Source organism: Adiantum capillus-veneris, chromosome 13, assembly GCF_014529385.1.
Source record: "Adiantum capillus-veneris isolate H3 chromosome 13, ASM1452938v2, whole genome shotgun sequence".
Lineage (NCBI taxonomy): Eukaryota > Viridiplantae > Streptophyta > Polypodiopsida > Polypodiales > Pteridaceae > Adiantum > Adiantum capillus-veneris.
Window position 1 is genome coordinate 56,259,073 of NC_140943.1, and position 17,592 is coordinate 56,276,664.

Genomic DNA, 17,592 nt, shown 5'->3' on the forward strand with positions numbered 1-17,592 from the left:
CGGCTTAGCTCCCACTCCCTTCGATGCGAAACAAGGTATTGGGGCAATGGAGAAGAGTCAAATCGATTGTGCATATTATGCTCACTACAAGTTCGAGAGTCTGAGTACCACACACTACTAGAATGCTCAGGTTTTGTTCACATCTGAACTTGCCTCCCTCACATAATATGCCATGACTTAGACCTACACACTTTCCTCTCCCAACCACAGTGTGGGCTCTCCATTGAGACTCTCATCACCACAATTTAGGAGCATTGAGAGTCACTCATCATCCATACACATACTACATCACATGTAACTTCGTTCCCATAGGTCATAATTGACCTCCGAGGACGACAATAAAATCTCTCTCTCTCTCTCTCTCTCTCTCTCTCTCTCTCTCTCTCTCTCTTCATAATCCATCACTTGGCAAGAGAGGAAACAAAACACTTACTAAATAAAAAGGACCACTTATAATTAAAATGGTGACCCTTCTTCAATAACAAATTGTCATCGGCTAGCTCCTCCTTTATCTCATCTAGACCAGGATGTTGTCGCCTTTTAGTTCAAGCTACCTATGGAGTCCATCATATCTCCTACCTCTTCCTACGCCCTAATATGTAGCCCCTTCTCTCAAGCGGCCCATCATCCACAGTAGCTCCTTGCCCATGGCCTCCTCACCAGCTCACCATCTCCTTGGTAGCTTTCAGGCCTTGAGAAGCCCTCGTCCTTGTATCTCACCCTCGGAGAGCAGCTCTTTCTTAAAATACTCAGCTTCTCATGTGGATCCTTTCAGCAAGCTCGCTCTCTCTCTCTCTCTCTCTCTCTCTCTCTCTCACACACACACACACACACACACACACACACACATTGTACAGGTTATGCTAGTTCATTCACGTGCCTGGAGTGGCCCCTCTTTCTAAAATTTCCATTTGCTCAATGTTGCTCAACCTTTTCCTCCAGGGTTTTTGGATACATACAAGCGTCCATAGAGCCGCTCGTTCAGGAGTGAGCTACATTGCTAGGCTTTTGGCAGTTTATGTATACTATATGTGGTTTTTCTACTAAGACATTGTCTGTTCATGGTTTATGCAATTTTGTGAGATTTTTGAAATTTTTCTCAAGATTCGAGGGAAACTTTGTCAAATTTTGCTCAAGATTTCAGGGAAACTCTGCCAGATTTTTGCCATGCTTTGTATATATCTACTCTCTTATGATTTAAAGGTTGAGCGTGACTCCCACGTTGACAGTGATCCAGTTTTTTATTCACTTTGACATGTTTTGTCAATTTGGACACAGAAGTGTTCTTGCATCCACTCTCACAAGAGTGAGTTGAGTATATTAGTGTGACTACAGATTACAAGCAGTCACACGCTTTACAAGTTCTACAGGTTCTTGAACCATCGTCAGATTTTTGCAAACAATTTTCTTGTGAGATGCATTTTGAGCACTATGTTTGCTCACTTCTTGCGTATATAGTTATGCACTTTATGCTCTGTTGAGCTATTTGTCCCAAATTGGTCTCACTTGGTTTAGTGACACTATTTATGCTTACATATTGTGGAGTCGTTTTATGCAAGCATTGGTTTTGATGTAGTTGATCATGGTTGTGATCGTGTAGTTGTCAAGTGATCTCCCACTTTGTTGCCATTTTGGCATGGTTTACGGATGAGATTTTTGATGAGATTTTTCTTGAGTTTCTACTCCATTTATAGGGGAGACTGTCAAATTTACAACGGGGTCTCGTAGTTACCGATATATATGGTGCTGGCATTGTGGTCACACAGGGCACATTAGGTGCCAGTGTTTCAAATGTATGAGATAGCAATAGAGATGTATGCGTGATGAAGATGAGGTATTGACACACGCTAGAGCGGTGGCTTGTGTGGTGTCTAAACCAAGAGTTGCAACATAAAACTCATCTTCATCTCGTGCTTCATCTCTTCGCCATTCTCTGTCCTCACATTGGTCCTCATCTCCAACCATGTCTTCATCTACAACTCCATCTCTTGTAAGTCTTAACTTTAATTGATGCCCATAGTCCCGAATGGCCGATGTAGTTGAAGAATGTTTTAAAAGTGGTTCTACTTTTTTTAATGAGCCAGTGTGTGACACCTTGAAGCTTCAACTCTCATCATTTTCTCAAGCTCCATATAAAGAGTACTCGATTTGCTTCAAACCTTAACAAATGGGACCTCAACAATGCAAAGTATTTATATCTTATTGTTTCATGTTAAGGGAAACTCATCTCTGTCAAGCTCTTATCGAATACTCTACATGTAATTGTGCATCTACCTTTAGATGAGTCCACCTTCTAATCATGTGTTTTCCTACTTACAAAAGACAATGTTTCTTTTGTCTTTTGTGTTCTATTTTTATTTGCAATCATTCTATTTGATACGAGTGGCCCAAAAAATACTACTATTACACACAATTAATTAAATAAAAATTTTCGGCACAAGTCTCTCTTTATAAAACACTCGAAGTTGGGTCATTCATGTAGCATATATACCTATTGTCTAAAATGTTCCATGTTCACAATGACTACAAAAATGCTTTGGCATGTATAGTTTGCTCTCTCAAGAGGATGCACCTATATTCCCAAAGAAATATTTCATCACCATGAGTCAAAGACACCTTTTGGAATACGCAAGTCTATTTTACACTTTGTATCTTTTGTGCAAAATAGTAAATTTGTGATTCGAGACAACAATCAAGCACAAAAATACTTGCGAGTCTCTCAGACGAATGTGCCCATTGTGCAAAAATCTGAAATCCATTATTATTGGAAATATTTCTTGTTAAGAGTAGTCAAACCACCCCCTCCCCCCTCTCTCTCTGTTTCTCTCACTCAAAGTCAAAGCTAGTCAAGTCAAAGTACAAAACCCGTTGGATAGATCTATGAGATCTCTTAAGATGGTTCCTCAAAATCTCTCCTCCCTCTCTCTCTCTCTCTCTCTCTCTCTCTCAAGCAGGTGACAGATTACTTCCAAAACATCACCCCTCAATAGAACAAAGGACATGTCACTTTTAAGTACATAGGACTTATAGATCAAATTACATGCCTTGACTTGAACCAGCAATCACAGACGAATATATCCCAAAGATCAGGACATCTTCAAATAAATACACCAATATATGACCAAGTACACTAGAGATAGTGGCTGTTCCGGACTTGCCATAATGTATCTGAGAGCTCAAACATTGTTATTGTGCAGACTTGGCCAAAGACACGATAGCTTCAGCAGCTGGTCCATGCCAGGGATGCCTGCCAAGGGAATTCCCATATCAATGCTTGTGATGCACATTCCAAAGGAAACCCATGATTGTTTCTAGTTTTCTTCCAAAACAGTTTAGGTGCACCTGCCTGACTCTAAACCATAAGTCGAATACAGACCCTTTCAAGTAAACCCTTACCCAAATCAAGCAAGAACATCGTGAACAGCAAAGAAATACAAATCAATTAAAATTGTGCAAGGCTGCATTCATTAGTCAGTTAATGCAATGACAAACATCTTTTGGGAAACCACCAGATGACCTGCCAAAAACAATACAAAACCCTGTTCAATACTTGAGAGTACGAAGTTCCGACTCCTACCTTGATCTTGTGGCACCTGAAATGCACTCCAACAACAGAGAAGGCTTTCCTTCTACAAGGCAATAGCAAGCAACAGATGACTTAAATGTGGCCACTTTGTTCAGCTATTCAACCAGAGAAATTGACCCTGGCATGTCACTAAGAAAAGGTTTTCAACCAGAGAAATAAACCCTGCACATAACAAAGAAATCCAGGCATCATGCCTCCTAGGATTGCCATTCATACAAAGTGACCAACTTTGGGACTTACCAGCCCTTTCTTATCCACTCAGATTCAGATCAGGTAAATACATCCTTAAGCATTGAGCTACAACTAGCAGCAACAGTATACTTGAGTAACCAACCGCTCAAATAACGAGCTCACGACTCATTATGTCGACTACTATAGAATTAAACCAGCTTTACATGTGAATCACACACACACCACTTCAATCCAATTCCTTCCGTCTCTGCTTTCTCATTTACAGAGAAGCTCTGTTACAAGATTTTCACAAGTTTTAACAGTGTTAAGAGCTGTTTCCCAAGCAGCCTGACACGCTGCCTTGTCTACTTCTTGCCCCCGCTGTGAGAAAACGCCTTGAGAGGGCAGGGGTAGAAGCAACTCTGTTAAGGGGCAGGGGTAAGCTGATGTGAGCAGGGATGGGGTTAACCCCAACTGTGCAAAATGTACCTTACTTAGCTTGTCCCCAGGCTGCATTGACGATGAGATTAGAGAGGGGGGGAGGGGGGGGGGGGGGGGGGGGCTAGGGCTTCCGAGCCACATGCACGCACATCAAAAAATGTAACCTGCAATTTTAACATTTACAGTGAGATTACATACCTAACAACAACTATAACCACCACCTAGGTAGGTATCCAGAAACGTGTGTTGCTCTTTACTAGAGCAATGAGGAATAGGCTATCCTGAATCTGTAATGGAAGCCCTATCCAGAGGTCAATTTGGCGCTTATAATAACAGCAAAATACAACCATGAGGAAAAGGTCATTCCCGCCATGCCATCTGTTTGAAGTTGGATCTGAAAGCATCAAATCCACCCTCAGGCTCTTTTCTTTTAACAGGCCCACTCAAAGTCCCAACCTGTTGATATTGTAAATGCCCAAAACTGGGCCCTGTGCCATACCCTTCATCCTTGGAATCTAAATCTGCCATCAAATCTGCATTCAAGTCGAGAGTAGATCTTGCCCGAGAGACCATCACATCGCTTCCAGGAGCCTCTGCAATGCTGCCCCCAAGGTAAGGTCTTCCAAAGGGTGACATGACAGCCCCAGCACTTACCAACTGCGAAGGAGAGGTGGTTGGAAAAGGAAGGGTATTGTTCAGAGGAGCATTGGACGCAGAGCTTATGTTGTATGAGGTAGAAGTGAAAGGAGGGAAACCTCCTCCAAATGGGTATCCTGCATGTGGAAAAGTGGGTGGAGGATACCCGACATTTGAGCAAGATATGGGTGCCCCCCCTTGATATGAATTACCACCAAATTGGCTGAAGCTATGACTGGTGGTAATTGCAGATTTCACACCTGGTGCTGCTACCACAGGATATGGTAAGTCTGGCCTACTAGTTGGAAATGCTGGAATCATCATTGCCGCAGGCATAGTAGAACTTGTGGAAGTATACCATGGAAACACATTTACAAAGTCTTGTGGTGGCCTTGTCTCTGCAAATACAGGCAAGCTTGACTTCATGGGATTCTTATTGCGCGAAGAATCCTCTTCAACTCCAGCCTCTTCGCATCCAAGCCCATCATTCAAATCAAAGTCTAGCATAGCACGGGGAGCCACAACTGGCAACCTTCCATTACTTTGTGGAAGCACAGGGCTCTCATCACTTTCATCCACCCTGTTTAAATCCAATTCTGGCCTTGATGCTGCTGGTCCATTACTTACAACATCAGCTTCACCTACTGAAGCTAGATTTGTTTCCTCCATTACTCTGTAATCTGCCACATTCAAGTCTATATCCAATATGCGTGTTTGCCTCCCATCTTGATCATTTACAACCATAGATTCCATGGCACCAGTTGTATCAAAAGCTGGTTGCATCGTGTCAGCCAAGCGGCGTGGTTCAGCAGGTCTGAAAGCACTAGTAGCAGCAGAGCCTTTCCAGCCGGCCTCCACTTTTGGTCTAGAGATATTGGAGGGAGGAATGAATGAACCTTTCGTTGCAGAAACAACAGCAACTGGAGCTGCCAACGAGCTTGAATGACCAGGAAAACCTGTACGATCAGGCAGAGGCGCAGAAGGACCAGACACAGGCACAGGAGCTTGTGCCACACGATCATGAAATCCTTCCTCCGTTGCAAGACCTTCGTTTAAATCAAAAACCGGCCACTCAAAAACTTCCTTATTCCTATCTTTGGGCAAAAGAGGTTCCTTTTCTGCTCCACTTGCTTCAATTGGTACTGAGCTTGCCTTCGCATCTACAGAAAGCTGACCATCAACTTCTAATTTGCCCACATCACTGACACTAGCAAGCGTGTCAGCTTCAATCTCTGAATCTGGTTTTCTATTTGCATCATCCTTCGGACAGTTATACGACACATCCAACAAATCTTTCTTCACTGGAATAATACCATCTAAATCCCTCTCTTCCTTGCCTGCCTCTGCACTGCCTTCTGAAGGAATAGGATCCTCAATCGATATCTTCCCAGTCCCATCTTTCGCGATTTCACCACCAGCATCGTTTTCTTTACACTTCAGAACTTCATCAACACTGAGGTTTGGATCTTTCTTGTCTGGAGACAAAGAGGCTCCGTGTGCTTCATGATGACCATATTGCTGAACTTCTTGCTCAACTTCTTTTGCAACCTGCCTTGCTACTTCAAGCGCATCCTCCCCATAAAATTCTGAGACTACATCTCCAACATTTGCAGAAGATGGAGACACCTTCAGGGTACCCGGGCTAGGAAGATCCTTGCTTCCATTCTCCGAGCCTTCTTGCAAAGAAGCAACATTATCTAAGGCACTAGGAGTACTTACTTCGCAATCATCGGGGAATTCAGAAGCTGAAACACCGACTGAAGGTCTGAAATCGCCTTCATGCTGGAAGGCACTGGCATTACTCGCAGCTTCCATTGTTGCAATGTTTGCATCCTGGGTCGTGACAGTAGTTTCAAGCATGCTTCGAGAAGCTTTTCCATCCATGATAACCGATTCCATGGCCTTATCTGTTAAAATTGCTCCTTTCTCTTTCCCAGGCATTGATACACTAGGAACGCCTTCTAGAACCTCAGTGACCACGGCATTGCCTTCAGTACGATCAGATTCTCTGATAGATGCTGAAGGCGGCACACATTCAGCCTTTGATCCACCATCATTTTTCTGCTTCTCACCTGGACCAAGAAAAGTTGGTTGGTCATAATCCACTTTGCATAGACAAGTAGCATAAATCATAGCTAAAATACAATCATACCAGCTTCACAGGCTCCACAATTGCCATCTCGTTCCTGTAAAACCCTACCTTGATCCTCAGAGTCTCTACTAGTTTCTGTGGTGGGAGGATGATGGTACCCTTCACCACCAGTGCTCTCACTGAAACTCTTTTCAGCCTCTGCACCTTCACATGCTGCTACACTTGCTAGCAAATCTATCCCAACTTCGACTGTTTCTACAGCGGGTCCAGTTGGATTAATGTTCCTAGATCCTGGAGTAGTAGTTACTACAGATTGGTTAGTAATTTTCTTGGCAATAGTCACATGTGCAGCTGGTGGGAACTTGCTGGCAGGAAAGCCCCTAGATCTATTCTTGATATCTGCACTCTTATAGTCAGCATCATCAACAGAAGCAATGCAAGATCTGTTGATGTCCTCCTTACAGTCGGTTCCTATTTTCCCACCTTTGGTTGCACTGTTGCCACATTTAGTGTCCCCACTTGTATCTGGAGAGTGCATTTCAGGAGCTCTGCTACTTGCATTTAAAGAGTCATGTTTTTCTGTGATACCAGAGGAAAATCCCTTATTGTTTGATACGCTACCATCAATCAAACAGCCGCCGCTTGCGCTATGAGCAGGGCTTCGTCCTGGATTGGGGAGTCGAACAATCAACCTTTGGCTGCTGTGATTGGCTACCTCATTTCCCTTCTTGTCTGACAATGTTGTGTTATTCACTTTCTCCAACCCGGATGTCTTGTGCTTTCCTGTCAAATCTCTCTGTAAGCCAGGTGAGGTAGTAGTGCCCACTGGGTAGTGGCCTTTGCTATGGCTGCGCAAGGCTGTCCCTGTTGGCTTGTTGCCAAATGAAACTACAGAAGGTGCCTTACCCTCTTCCTTCCAAGACCCGACACCTTTCCCTGAGCCACTACACCATGACTGACTATTATTTTGCGACTGACTAGAACTGCAGCTTTTCTCCTCCTTAACAGCAGCTACGTCACTCACCCCACTGGCATGTGCCTTAAGAGAGTTATTTTTAGAAAGAGCTGCCTCGGTAAGATCCTTGTAGTTACTAATAGAGGCTGCTTCTCCACTAGGACCTGGCCCATTTATAGCCAGTTGGGCAGATGCACTGTTTTTCAATCCACCTGTAAAACAGCTTTGAGAGTTGAGGGCCTCAACCCCAGGTCTAGACGACCAAGTCGTCGTGCTATTCACTCCAGATTTGGCCTCATCTAATAAATTCATCTCTGCATTGACACGTTTCTTCCAAGTGTCAACAAGCTTCCTTGCTTTCTTCTGTACCTCAAAGTTTTTGTGGCTCTTAAGCAAGTTAACCGACTTTCCCACATTACAGGTTTTCAATGCATCCAGGTCCACAGGCAATCTCTCCAATGCTCGAAGCAATATCAACAAAAGTTCCTCTAGAATTTTGTCGCTATCTTTGTAGTGTCCATCTCCGAGCCTTCCCTTGTGCGCATCTTGTAGCCAATCATCAAGCACAGGAAGGCCACCAAACCGAACAAATTGGGCAAGACAATCCTCCTTATCTGTTGCAGCTACTAGGCCAACAAGTAGAATCCTGTGGGGGACAACATCAACAGGATTCTTTGACCCGTCAATTCGCTCCTGAGTCATTACTTGCACAAGCTGATCCACAACAGAGGTACTTGTAAGACCCCCCTCCTTGCCAGCAATGGCAGCAAAGTCCTCATACCTCATAGCCCGCTCTCGCTTTGGTTCCATGTCCTCCTCTTTGCAGTGCCTCTCACGCTTAATGGAATCCAAACTCTGATCGTTCCTCTCCCTCTTCTTGCTTTTTCCTTGAGCTGCATTCACAGCCTCACACTTAAGTTCACTTAAAGATCTGTGAGAGGGCTTCTCTGACTGACCAGCGACATGCATTTCGTGCTTGGTTTTTTTCAGTAAGCGATCTACCTCTCCCTGGTGCTCCTGCCAGGTGTCAAGACGTGACAAAGTATGAAGAAACAGCAATGATTTGCTGCATATATCAAGCTACAGTTATCATGAAATGAGAATTACTTACATCAGCATAATCTTGGTCTGTGAGCCAGTATAAGCACTTCCTTGAAGTATCATAGACCCGTCTACAAACGAGCGAAAAAACTCCAGGGGGAAGGTCAACACCCTTCGGAAGAAATGCAACTTTACAGGGATGAAGCAATGATGCTGCAGATATAACATCCTTGTGGAAAGAATAGAAAACTTCATTCGGGGACGAGTCTAAAGACACTCCTTTTACAAGCTCAATATCACCAGGCCTATAGAGCCAATTCACACGAAGCTTCAGTGACCCCTCTTTCTCTGCAATCAACTTCCTTATTATCCCAATAAAAGGAAGTGCATTTCCTGCTTGAAAGAGTGCAGTGTCTCCAACAGAAATCTTGCGACCGCCCTATTCATCAATACAAATAAACAACAATGATAATCACCACCAAGTGTCATACGAATTCACACCAAAAATGTGCACAAGGTGTCGACTGAGAAACCAAGCTTTCAATACCGATCACAAAACGTCAAATTGGATACAAACAATAAAGATCGATGATTAGAAAATGTGTCACATTGTATTTGTAATCTCATCAATCACTCCCTGCTGACTGACAAAATTTTCGCTTGAAAAGGACAATAAAACTTGTCCAAAATACCACTATAGAATGACAAACAGCAGGTTAAAACTGCAATAATTCCATGACTGTCATGTGAATGTATCCAACAAGCCCAGGCCTTCAAAAATGTATGCAGCTTCTTTTCTGTGTCCAACATATCAAACACAAGTTTGTGATAGCACCTTTAAGTGACGTCCCAATTAAGTATGGCCTGTACAAATGATTCACAACCATTCCAAAACATTAATTCAATGCTTCTATAAAGGCCTCCACCTTCATTTAGAGTGTTTGCTATGATGCTTGGCAATTCTAAATTTTACCAATAAAAATACAATGGATGCCCAGCAATAGTGCATTAATAAACACGGAAAAAAAATGAAAACGCCTCTTACATCCTTCAGGAAACAGTAACCACCTGATTAAACCACTTCAGATGAGCCAAATCAACATCGGTGCCAGTAATCTGTGATGGCTCAGACCACATGTGCCGCTTCTGCTTCGCATCCTCGCGATGTTGTCCATGCATGTCATTCCCCAAGCACCGATTATCAATATTCACTTGGCATGACGAAAGAGCTCGGTGAGACCTTCAAGTACATAAATATGGCGTGCTTCTGTGTCTGCTGCAAAGGGTGTTGGAAAGCAGGGAAATGAGGGATTGCTGGTTATACCGGTGTCAGGTAACAAGGAGTCAATAAATCTGGGGTAAGAGAGTCAGGATCCAGAGACTGCAGAGAGCGCAACAACCCAACGAATGCTCAACACAAGAAACAAACTCCTGCAAAACTGTTTTTTCAAGTGTCCACCAAAGAATTAGAGGAAGCCCCTGGCGGTAGAATTTTCTGTGGCTTTGCAGTAGGATGAAGGGCACAATCTGCGCTTAGAAAACCTGCTGTGTCCTTATGGAAAAGCGGATCTGCGAGCGCCTCGTTCTCTCACAAGAAGGAAATCGAACCTGTAAAACAAGGAGCGCATTCGCCAGTAAATCCACCTGCTGCGGCACATTGATCACTTGGAGATCCCACCAGCACCAAGCAGAACGACGAAAGGAGATGTAGAAACAGAGAACGCCTAACTAGGGTAGGCAGGAGCTCTGCAGAGCTAGATTTGAACGGGAAAGTAAGCAATGAACCAGAAATGGAGGGCGTAAGAAGAGAGATAAGAGACTCTTACGATGCGCACACTATGCATCAGGGCGTTACACTATGCATGTGCGCATCGTAAGAGAGAGAGAGAGAGAGGGAGGGGTCATTAGGAGGAGAAAAGTAAAGGCTTTTTGAAGCCGGTATAAACATTATTCGGTTCCAAGTTCCCAACACCACGATGATGAAATTATAACCTGCACCCTCATAATCTATATACTAATAGATAATGGGGGAGGGGATTCCGGCTCCCCCCCCCCCCCCCCCCCCGACACGCGTCATCAGCAGCATGCTCCGGCAACTTCAGGCGATCTGCTGCGAGAGGCTACAAGAAACTTTAGGCGGTGTGCCCTGGCGCCCGGTAGTGGACACAGACTGCACGAAGAGAGAGAGTTTGAGAGAGAGACTGCACGAAGCACGAAGTCCCGCCGCGCTAGTGTGCAGCCCTCAGTGCCGGCCCGTGCCAGTGTGCAGCGCTCAGTCCCGGCGAGCGTCTCGCTCAGTACTCACTACTCACACAAGCACTGCAGAGGCAATAGTGCGCAGGGCGCAGTCACCTCGCGCTTCAGTTATGGGCATCGGGCAGCCTGGCGTGTGGCCCTGTGGGCATTAATTATGAGCTTGCTGGGACCGCATGGCGGCGACAGCCTCCCATACGGAGTGCCGCCATCGCAACTCACTGCCACCATTCTTGAGACTCGAGAGATGAGAGAGAGAGAGAGAGAGAGAGAGAGAGAGAGAGGCGCGGCAATATCGCTGCCACACCTGGGCCATCGCTGCTCACTGCCAAACCAAATCAGACCTGCATGGCCATCGCTGCCATTTCACCGCCATCGTTGCCAAAACAAAACCAAACCTCACTGCCATCCTTGCCATCGTTGCAACCTCACCTCACCGCTAATCACCGCCAAGCTGCGCCAGCGCTAAGGTGTGCTCGATAGTGGAAGGATTGATAGGGCGATGCTCACCGATTATTGCCTAATGCTACCTGCAAAATATTGTGTATGGCCAGTATTTCCAAGATTTGGGTAAGGAAGCTGCAGCGTACCTATATAGTTATGGTGAATGGAAGGCAAGTTAGAAGGCGAGGCTAGGATTAGCCACTACTTAAATTCGGCACGCAGATTAGACACAAAGGAATTAGCATTTAGAAGGGGTGAAGAATTGGGGGCGGTAGTAGACGCATCAGGAATATAATAGGCTCTGAGATTAAAGCGCTTACCAGCATATGGGACATAGACGTGCTCGGAATCTTTAATGTTGTGGGGAAGATTAAGAGGTGCAGAAGAGGGCAGTAAGTTTGGAGTGTAGGCATGCAGCATATTGTATTGAAGGCTTGATCTAGGTGTAGAGGGGGTATAATCTCTGAAGTGCACAGCTGGTGCTTGCAGCTCATGCCTCAGCTCAGTACTGTAGTGGGGGAGGTAGAGCCAAGTAGGGAAATTGGTGTGCGCGCTCTCAGGACCCCGCATCGCAATTGTTGCACGATCATCCGCAAATGCAGCTTCCAGCACGGTCTCGAATGTGCCTAGCCACTTGCGCTCTTTGGTGACGGGGTTTTGAATCTGTGTCGCAAATCGGCCCCACCGCCATTGTCGCACTCGACGATACCCCGTGCCGGTGCACACTTGCATTCTTTTGATGTTGCTCATACTATGCTTGTCGTAAGCACTCTGCACCAGATCTTGATCTCTACCAGCTGCCCCACTGAATCGCTGGATTAGAACATGTGTGTAAAGAAAACCTTATTGGGAGTGTATTGGAGGAGGAAAGAGAGAGAGACAAAGTGCAATCTCCACTGGGGCTGAGAGAATGAGAGCAATAACATCATTTCCAAACACATGTATATGTTGACAGCAATATTCTTGCAGATGCATCCCACGACTATAGGTACTATGCATCTGACAGAGCGCCATCTGCACTGGGGGCTGAGAGAAAGGGAGAGACAGCGTGCCATCTCCATTGAGGACAGTCACTGCCGGGAGAGAGACAATGCGCCATCATTGGGGGTAGCCACTGCTGTCATTGTTGCTGCCGAGATTGAGATAGAAGATCAATGCCAGAGTCTTGCCATTCGAAGCGGAAGTTCATGAGATTATAAGGTAATGAAATTAGAAGCTAATGAGACGAGAGGCAAGAAGCAACCCAGTAGTAATTTGAGGCAGCCGAGGAGGCTCGATGCCTTCAGCAACATGAGCAAGAGTGGGAAACTCTGAGGTTGTTGTAAACCTTCCCCATCATTTTCAGCCAGACAATGGCAAAACCATTGTTGGAAGCACATGCATTCTCAGTTTCATCTATACTAATAGATAATGGGGGAGGGGATTCCAGCTCCCCCCCCCTGACATGCGTCATCAGCAGAATGCTCCGGCAACTTCAGGCGATCTGCTGCGAGAGGCTACGAGAAACTTTAGGCGGTGTGCCTTGGCGCCCGGTAGTGGACACAGACTGCACGAAGAGAGAGAGAGAGTTTGAGAGAGAGACTGCACGAAGCACGAAGTCCCGTCGCGCCAGTGTGCAGCCCTCAGTGCCGGCCCGTGCCAGTGTGCAGCGCTCAGTCCCGGCCAGTGTCTCGCTCAGTGCTCACTGCTCACACAAGCACTGTAGAGGCAATAGTGCACAGGGCGCAGTCACCTCGCGCTTCAGATATGGGAATCGGGCAGCCTGGTGTGTGGCCCTGTGGGCATTAATTATGAGCTTGCTGGGACCGCATGGCGGCGACAGCCTCCCATACGGAGTGCCGCCATCGCAGCTCACTGCCACCATTCTTGAGACTCGAGAGATGAGAGAGAGAGAGAGAGAGAGAGAGGCGCGGCAATATCGCTACCACACCTGGGCCAGCGCTGCTCACTGCCAAACCAAATCAGACCTGCATGGCCATCGCTGCCATTTCACCGCCATCGCTGCTGTAATGGAATTTGCCTATTCAATTTGAGAGTAGCGGAATTTAATGAGAGTACTTTCAAGAAATGATTTTGTGAGCATAGCGGGTTGACATAATTGAAGATAGCAACATAATCATATCAATTAGTTAACTTGGCATAGACAATACTTTTGCAAGAGAGAGAATTTAGAGAACATGACAACAGTTGAGGACCGGATTTATGTGGAGCCGGTCCCCCCTCCAATAGGCATTTGTATTATGATTTCTCCCATAAAGAGAGACTTGTTACAATACATTCTTTGTGTTCCTTGTGACCTAGGTGAAGCAATGAAGATGGAAAGCTTCATGCATCACCATCATAGCATAACCTAAACTTGAAGAAAGCTTTAACTATACCAAGCTTCAGTCCCAAGACCTCAAACACCTTCGAAGGTGGAGAGAGCTAGCAGGGAATGAGGGTAGGGAAGAGGAAGAAGAAACATTTCATACGAGAAAGAGTTAGTTCCTCACTTATCATAACTCTTGTGCTAGCATACATAATAGCATAGTAATGAAGAAGAAATAGATGGCAAGCTCAAGCATTGAAGCATGGCTCTTGGATGGATTTGCACTCCATAGCCAAGAGTGTTGGTGCAGGCTCTCAACCTCTACTTGCTTGGAGAAAGAGAGGGAGCTCTTGCACTTTGCCTAGTACACAATGAGAGTGTTTGTGAGTATGTGTGGGTGAGTATACCCCCTAAGCACCCCCCTAGCTTGCTTGGGTCGACCCCCCCTTGTAGCTCATGCTTGAAGCTCATTGGACCCCTCCAGACCTAGCCAATCACAAGCAGGAGCCATTACAAGCAACATGGGTAGCCTTGGGACAAGTGTCCCCCTTTCCCCTTTGAGAGAGAGGACTTGATAAATGCAAAAACAATTAGATAATTCAAGTAATTTATCATTGGACCCCTTTGAAGCCTAGCCAATAGGCTTCAAGCAACACATGAAGGTAACATGGGTAGGGACCTGACATGTGTCCTTGCTGCCTCTTCAAGCTAAGGCTTCCCTTGTGAGTGTGAGTGTGTGTTCTCTCTCTAATCCCTAGGAAAAGGGCTCGCCCCCCCTCTTGTAGGGATGCTTTTGACTTTAGGAGCTCAAGCACCTTAGTCATCAAGAATGACAAAGCACTTGGACTAGGGGGTATTCCCACAAGCATCTCAGGCAAGCATGTCAAGGCACCTCAAGCACCTTAATCAAGCGACAAGTCAAGCACCTCAAGCATGGAGTAAGTCAAGCACCTCAAGCACCTTAATCAAGCACCTCAAGCAGGACAAACACCTCAAGCACGACAAGCACCTCAAGCAGGTCAAGCACCTCGAGTTTGGGCCGGGTTCCCACCTCAAGCTCAGCCCTAGCTTACCTAAGGTCAAAGGACTTTTACACACATTATTGGAGGTCTTCAATGAAGCTAACCCTAAGGTTTTATGCTCCATTGGTTAGCCTTGCTCTTGATAGACCATCTCCCATTTGGGCCCCTTTACTATTGGGCCCGTGTTGAGATAGATCTATAAGCACATATCTATATCTTAACACTTGTTCCCATTTATTCTCCCACATTAAGTGATCAATTTAATATGAGAAAATCATTTGGGTTGGTTAGATATTAGATTTTATGACAGCTGCCAAAACAAAACCAAACCTCACTGCCATCGTTGCAACCTCACCTCACCGCTAATCACCGCCAAGTTGCGCCAGCGCTAAGGTGTGCTCGATAGTGGAAGGATTGATAGGGCGATGCTCACCGATTATTGCCTAATGCTACCTGCAAAATATTGTGTATGGCCAGTATTTCCAAGATTTGGGTAAGGAAGCTGCAGCGTACCTATATAGTTATGGTGAACGGAAGGCAAGTTAGAAGGCGAGGCTGGGATTAGCCACTACTTAAATTCGGCACGCAGATTAGACACAAAGGAATTAGCATTTAGAAGGGGTGAAGAATTGGGGGCGGCAGTAGACGCATCAGGAATATACTAGGCTCTGAGATTAAAGCGCTTACCAGCATATGGGACATAGACGTGCTAGGAATCTTTAATGTTGTGGGGAAGATTAAGAGGTGCAGAAGAGGGCAGTAAGTTTGGAGTGTAGGCATGCAGCATATTGTACTAAAGGCTCGATCTAGGTGTAGAGGGGGTATAATCTCTGAAGTGCACAGCTGGTGCTTGCAGCTCATGCCTCAGCTCAGTACTATAGTGGGGGAGGTAGAGCCAAGTAGGGAAATTGGTGCGCGCGCTCTCAGGACCCCGCATCACAATTGCTGCACGATCATCCGCACATGCAGCTTCCAGCACGGTCTCGAATGTGGCTAGCCACTTGCGCTCTTTGGTGACGGGGTTTTGAATCTGTGTCGCAAATCGGCCCCACCGCCATTGTCGCACCCGACGATACCCCGTGCCGGTGCACACTTGCATTCTTTTGATGTTGCTCATACTATGCCTATCGTAAGCACTCTGCACCAGCTCTTGATCTCTACCAGCTGCCCCACTGAATCGCTGGATTAGAACATGTGTGTAAAGAAAACCTTATTGGGAGTGTATTGGAGGAGGAAAGAGAGAGAGACAGAGTGCAATCTCCACTGGGGCTGAGAGAATGAGAGCAATAACATCATTTCCAAACACATGTATATGTTGACAGCAATATTCTTGCAGATGCATCCCACGACTATAGGTACTATGCATCTGACAGAGCGCCATCTGCACTGGGGGCTGAGAGAAAGGGAGAGACAGCGTGCTATCTCCATTGAGGACAGCCACTGCCGGGAGAGAGACGACGCGCCATCATTGGGGGCAGCCACTGTTGTCATTGTTGCTGCCGAGATTGAGATAGAAGATCAATGCCAGAGTCTTGCCATTCGAAGCGGAAGTTCATGAGATTATAAGGTAATGAAATTAGAAGCTAATGAGACTAGAGGCAAGAGGCAACCGAGTAGTAATTTGAGGCAGCCGAGGAGGCTCGATGCCTTCAGCAACATGAGCAAGAGTGGGAAACTCTGAGGTTGTTGTAAACCAGCCCCATCATTTTCAGCCAGACAATGGCAAAACCATTGTTGGAAGCATATGCATTCTCAGTTTCATAGAAATGGAAAACCATGGAGTACTTATAAGGAAGGCTGCCAAGCATTGAGACCATCTTTGTGTGTGTGTGGAGTATCGTAAGTAGGAGACGAACCTAATCAGGCTGAAGCGGGAGGCCAAGCTGAAGGGAGGCTTCTATGTTGATCTTGAAGCAAAGTTACTGTCATTCGGATCCTAGGTATCAATGATATGCAGCCCAAGACACGAAAGATCTTACAGCTTCTTTGATTGAGATAGATCTTCAATGTCGTGTTCTTGAAAGTGAATAAGGCAACCATCAGCATGCTTAGAAGGGTGGAGCCCTATGTTACGTATGGGTATCCTAACTTGAAGAGCGTAAAAGAGTTGATTTACAAGAGAGGGTTTGGGAAGTTGACAAGCAAAGAATTCCTCTGACAGATAACTCTAATATTGAGCAGGCACTTGGGAAAAATGGAATTATTTGCATTGAGGATATCATTCATGAGATCACTGTTGGTCCTCATTTCAAAACAAAGTAGCTAGGATGGAGTCCATGTAGATCATGGATTAAATGAGTTGAATGCCATTTTGCTTGGGACTTTTGTAGTCTTTCTGTCATAATTTTGGATGTTAGTGATTTCAGAGAGAGAGAGAGAGAGAGAGAGAGAGAGAGAGAGAGAGTGGCTCTTTGCTAGCTGGGTCGTCACCGGCGGTTGCTTCGTCCTCGGTTCTTTCATCCCCCCCACAGCTCCACCAGTGCCATGGTGAATACTTTAGAGAATAAGACAAAGGGATAATCCAAGAGTGAGAAAGTTAGAATAGAGAAAGAGGGGTAGAGAGTAAGAGAGAGAGAGGGGTACATAGAGAGGAAGAGTATAGAGAGACTTATTCTCTATCTATCTCTCTTAGAGCCGAGTCAC

The 17,592-nt window shown here is 45.6% G+C and overlaps 1 protein-coding gene across 1 annotated transcript; it reads right to left on the bottom strand.

The window, feature by feature from the left end:
* Window positions 1-4,348: 4,348 nt before the first annotated feature.
* LOC147444043 (uncharacterized) lies at window positions 4,349-10,787 on the bottom strand. Its single transcript, XM_086526785.1, has 4 exons — window positions 9,991-10,787; window positions 8,993-9,361; window positions 6,987-8,898; window positions 4,349-6,906 (listed from the first exon to the last, which is right to left on the bottom strand). The coding sequence occupies exons 1-4, from the start codon at window positions 10,099-10,101 to the stop codon at window positions 4,559-4,561; spliced, it is 4,740 nt and encodes a 1,579-aa protein (XP_086382911.1). The 5' UTR covers window positions 10,102-10,787; the 3' UTR covers window positions 4,349-4,558.
* Between the last annotated feature and the right edge of the window lie 6,805 nt (window positions 10,788-17,592).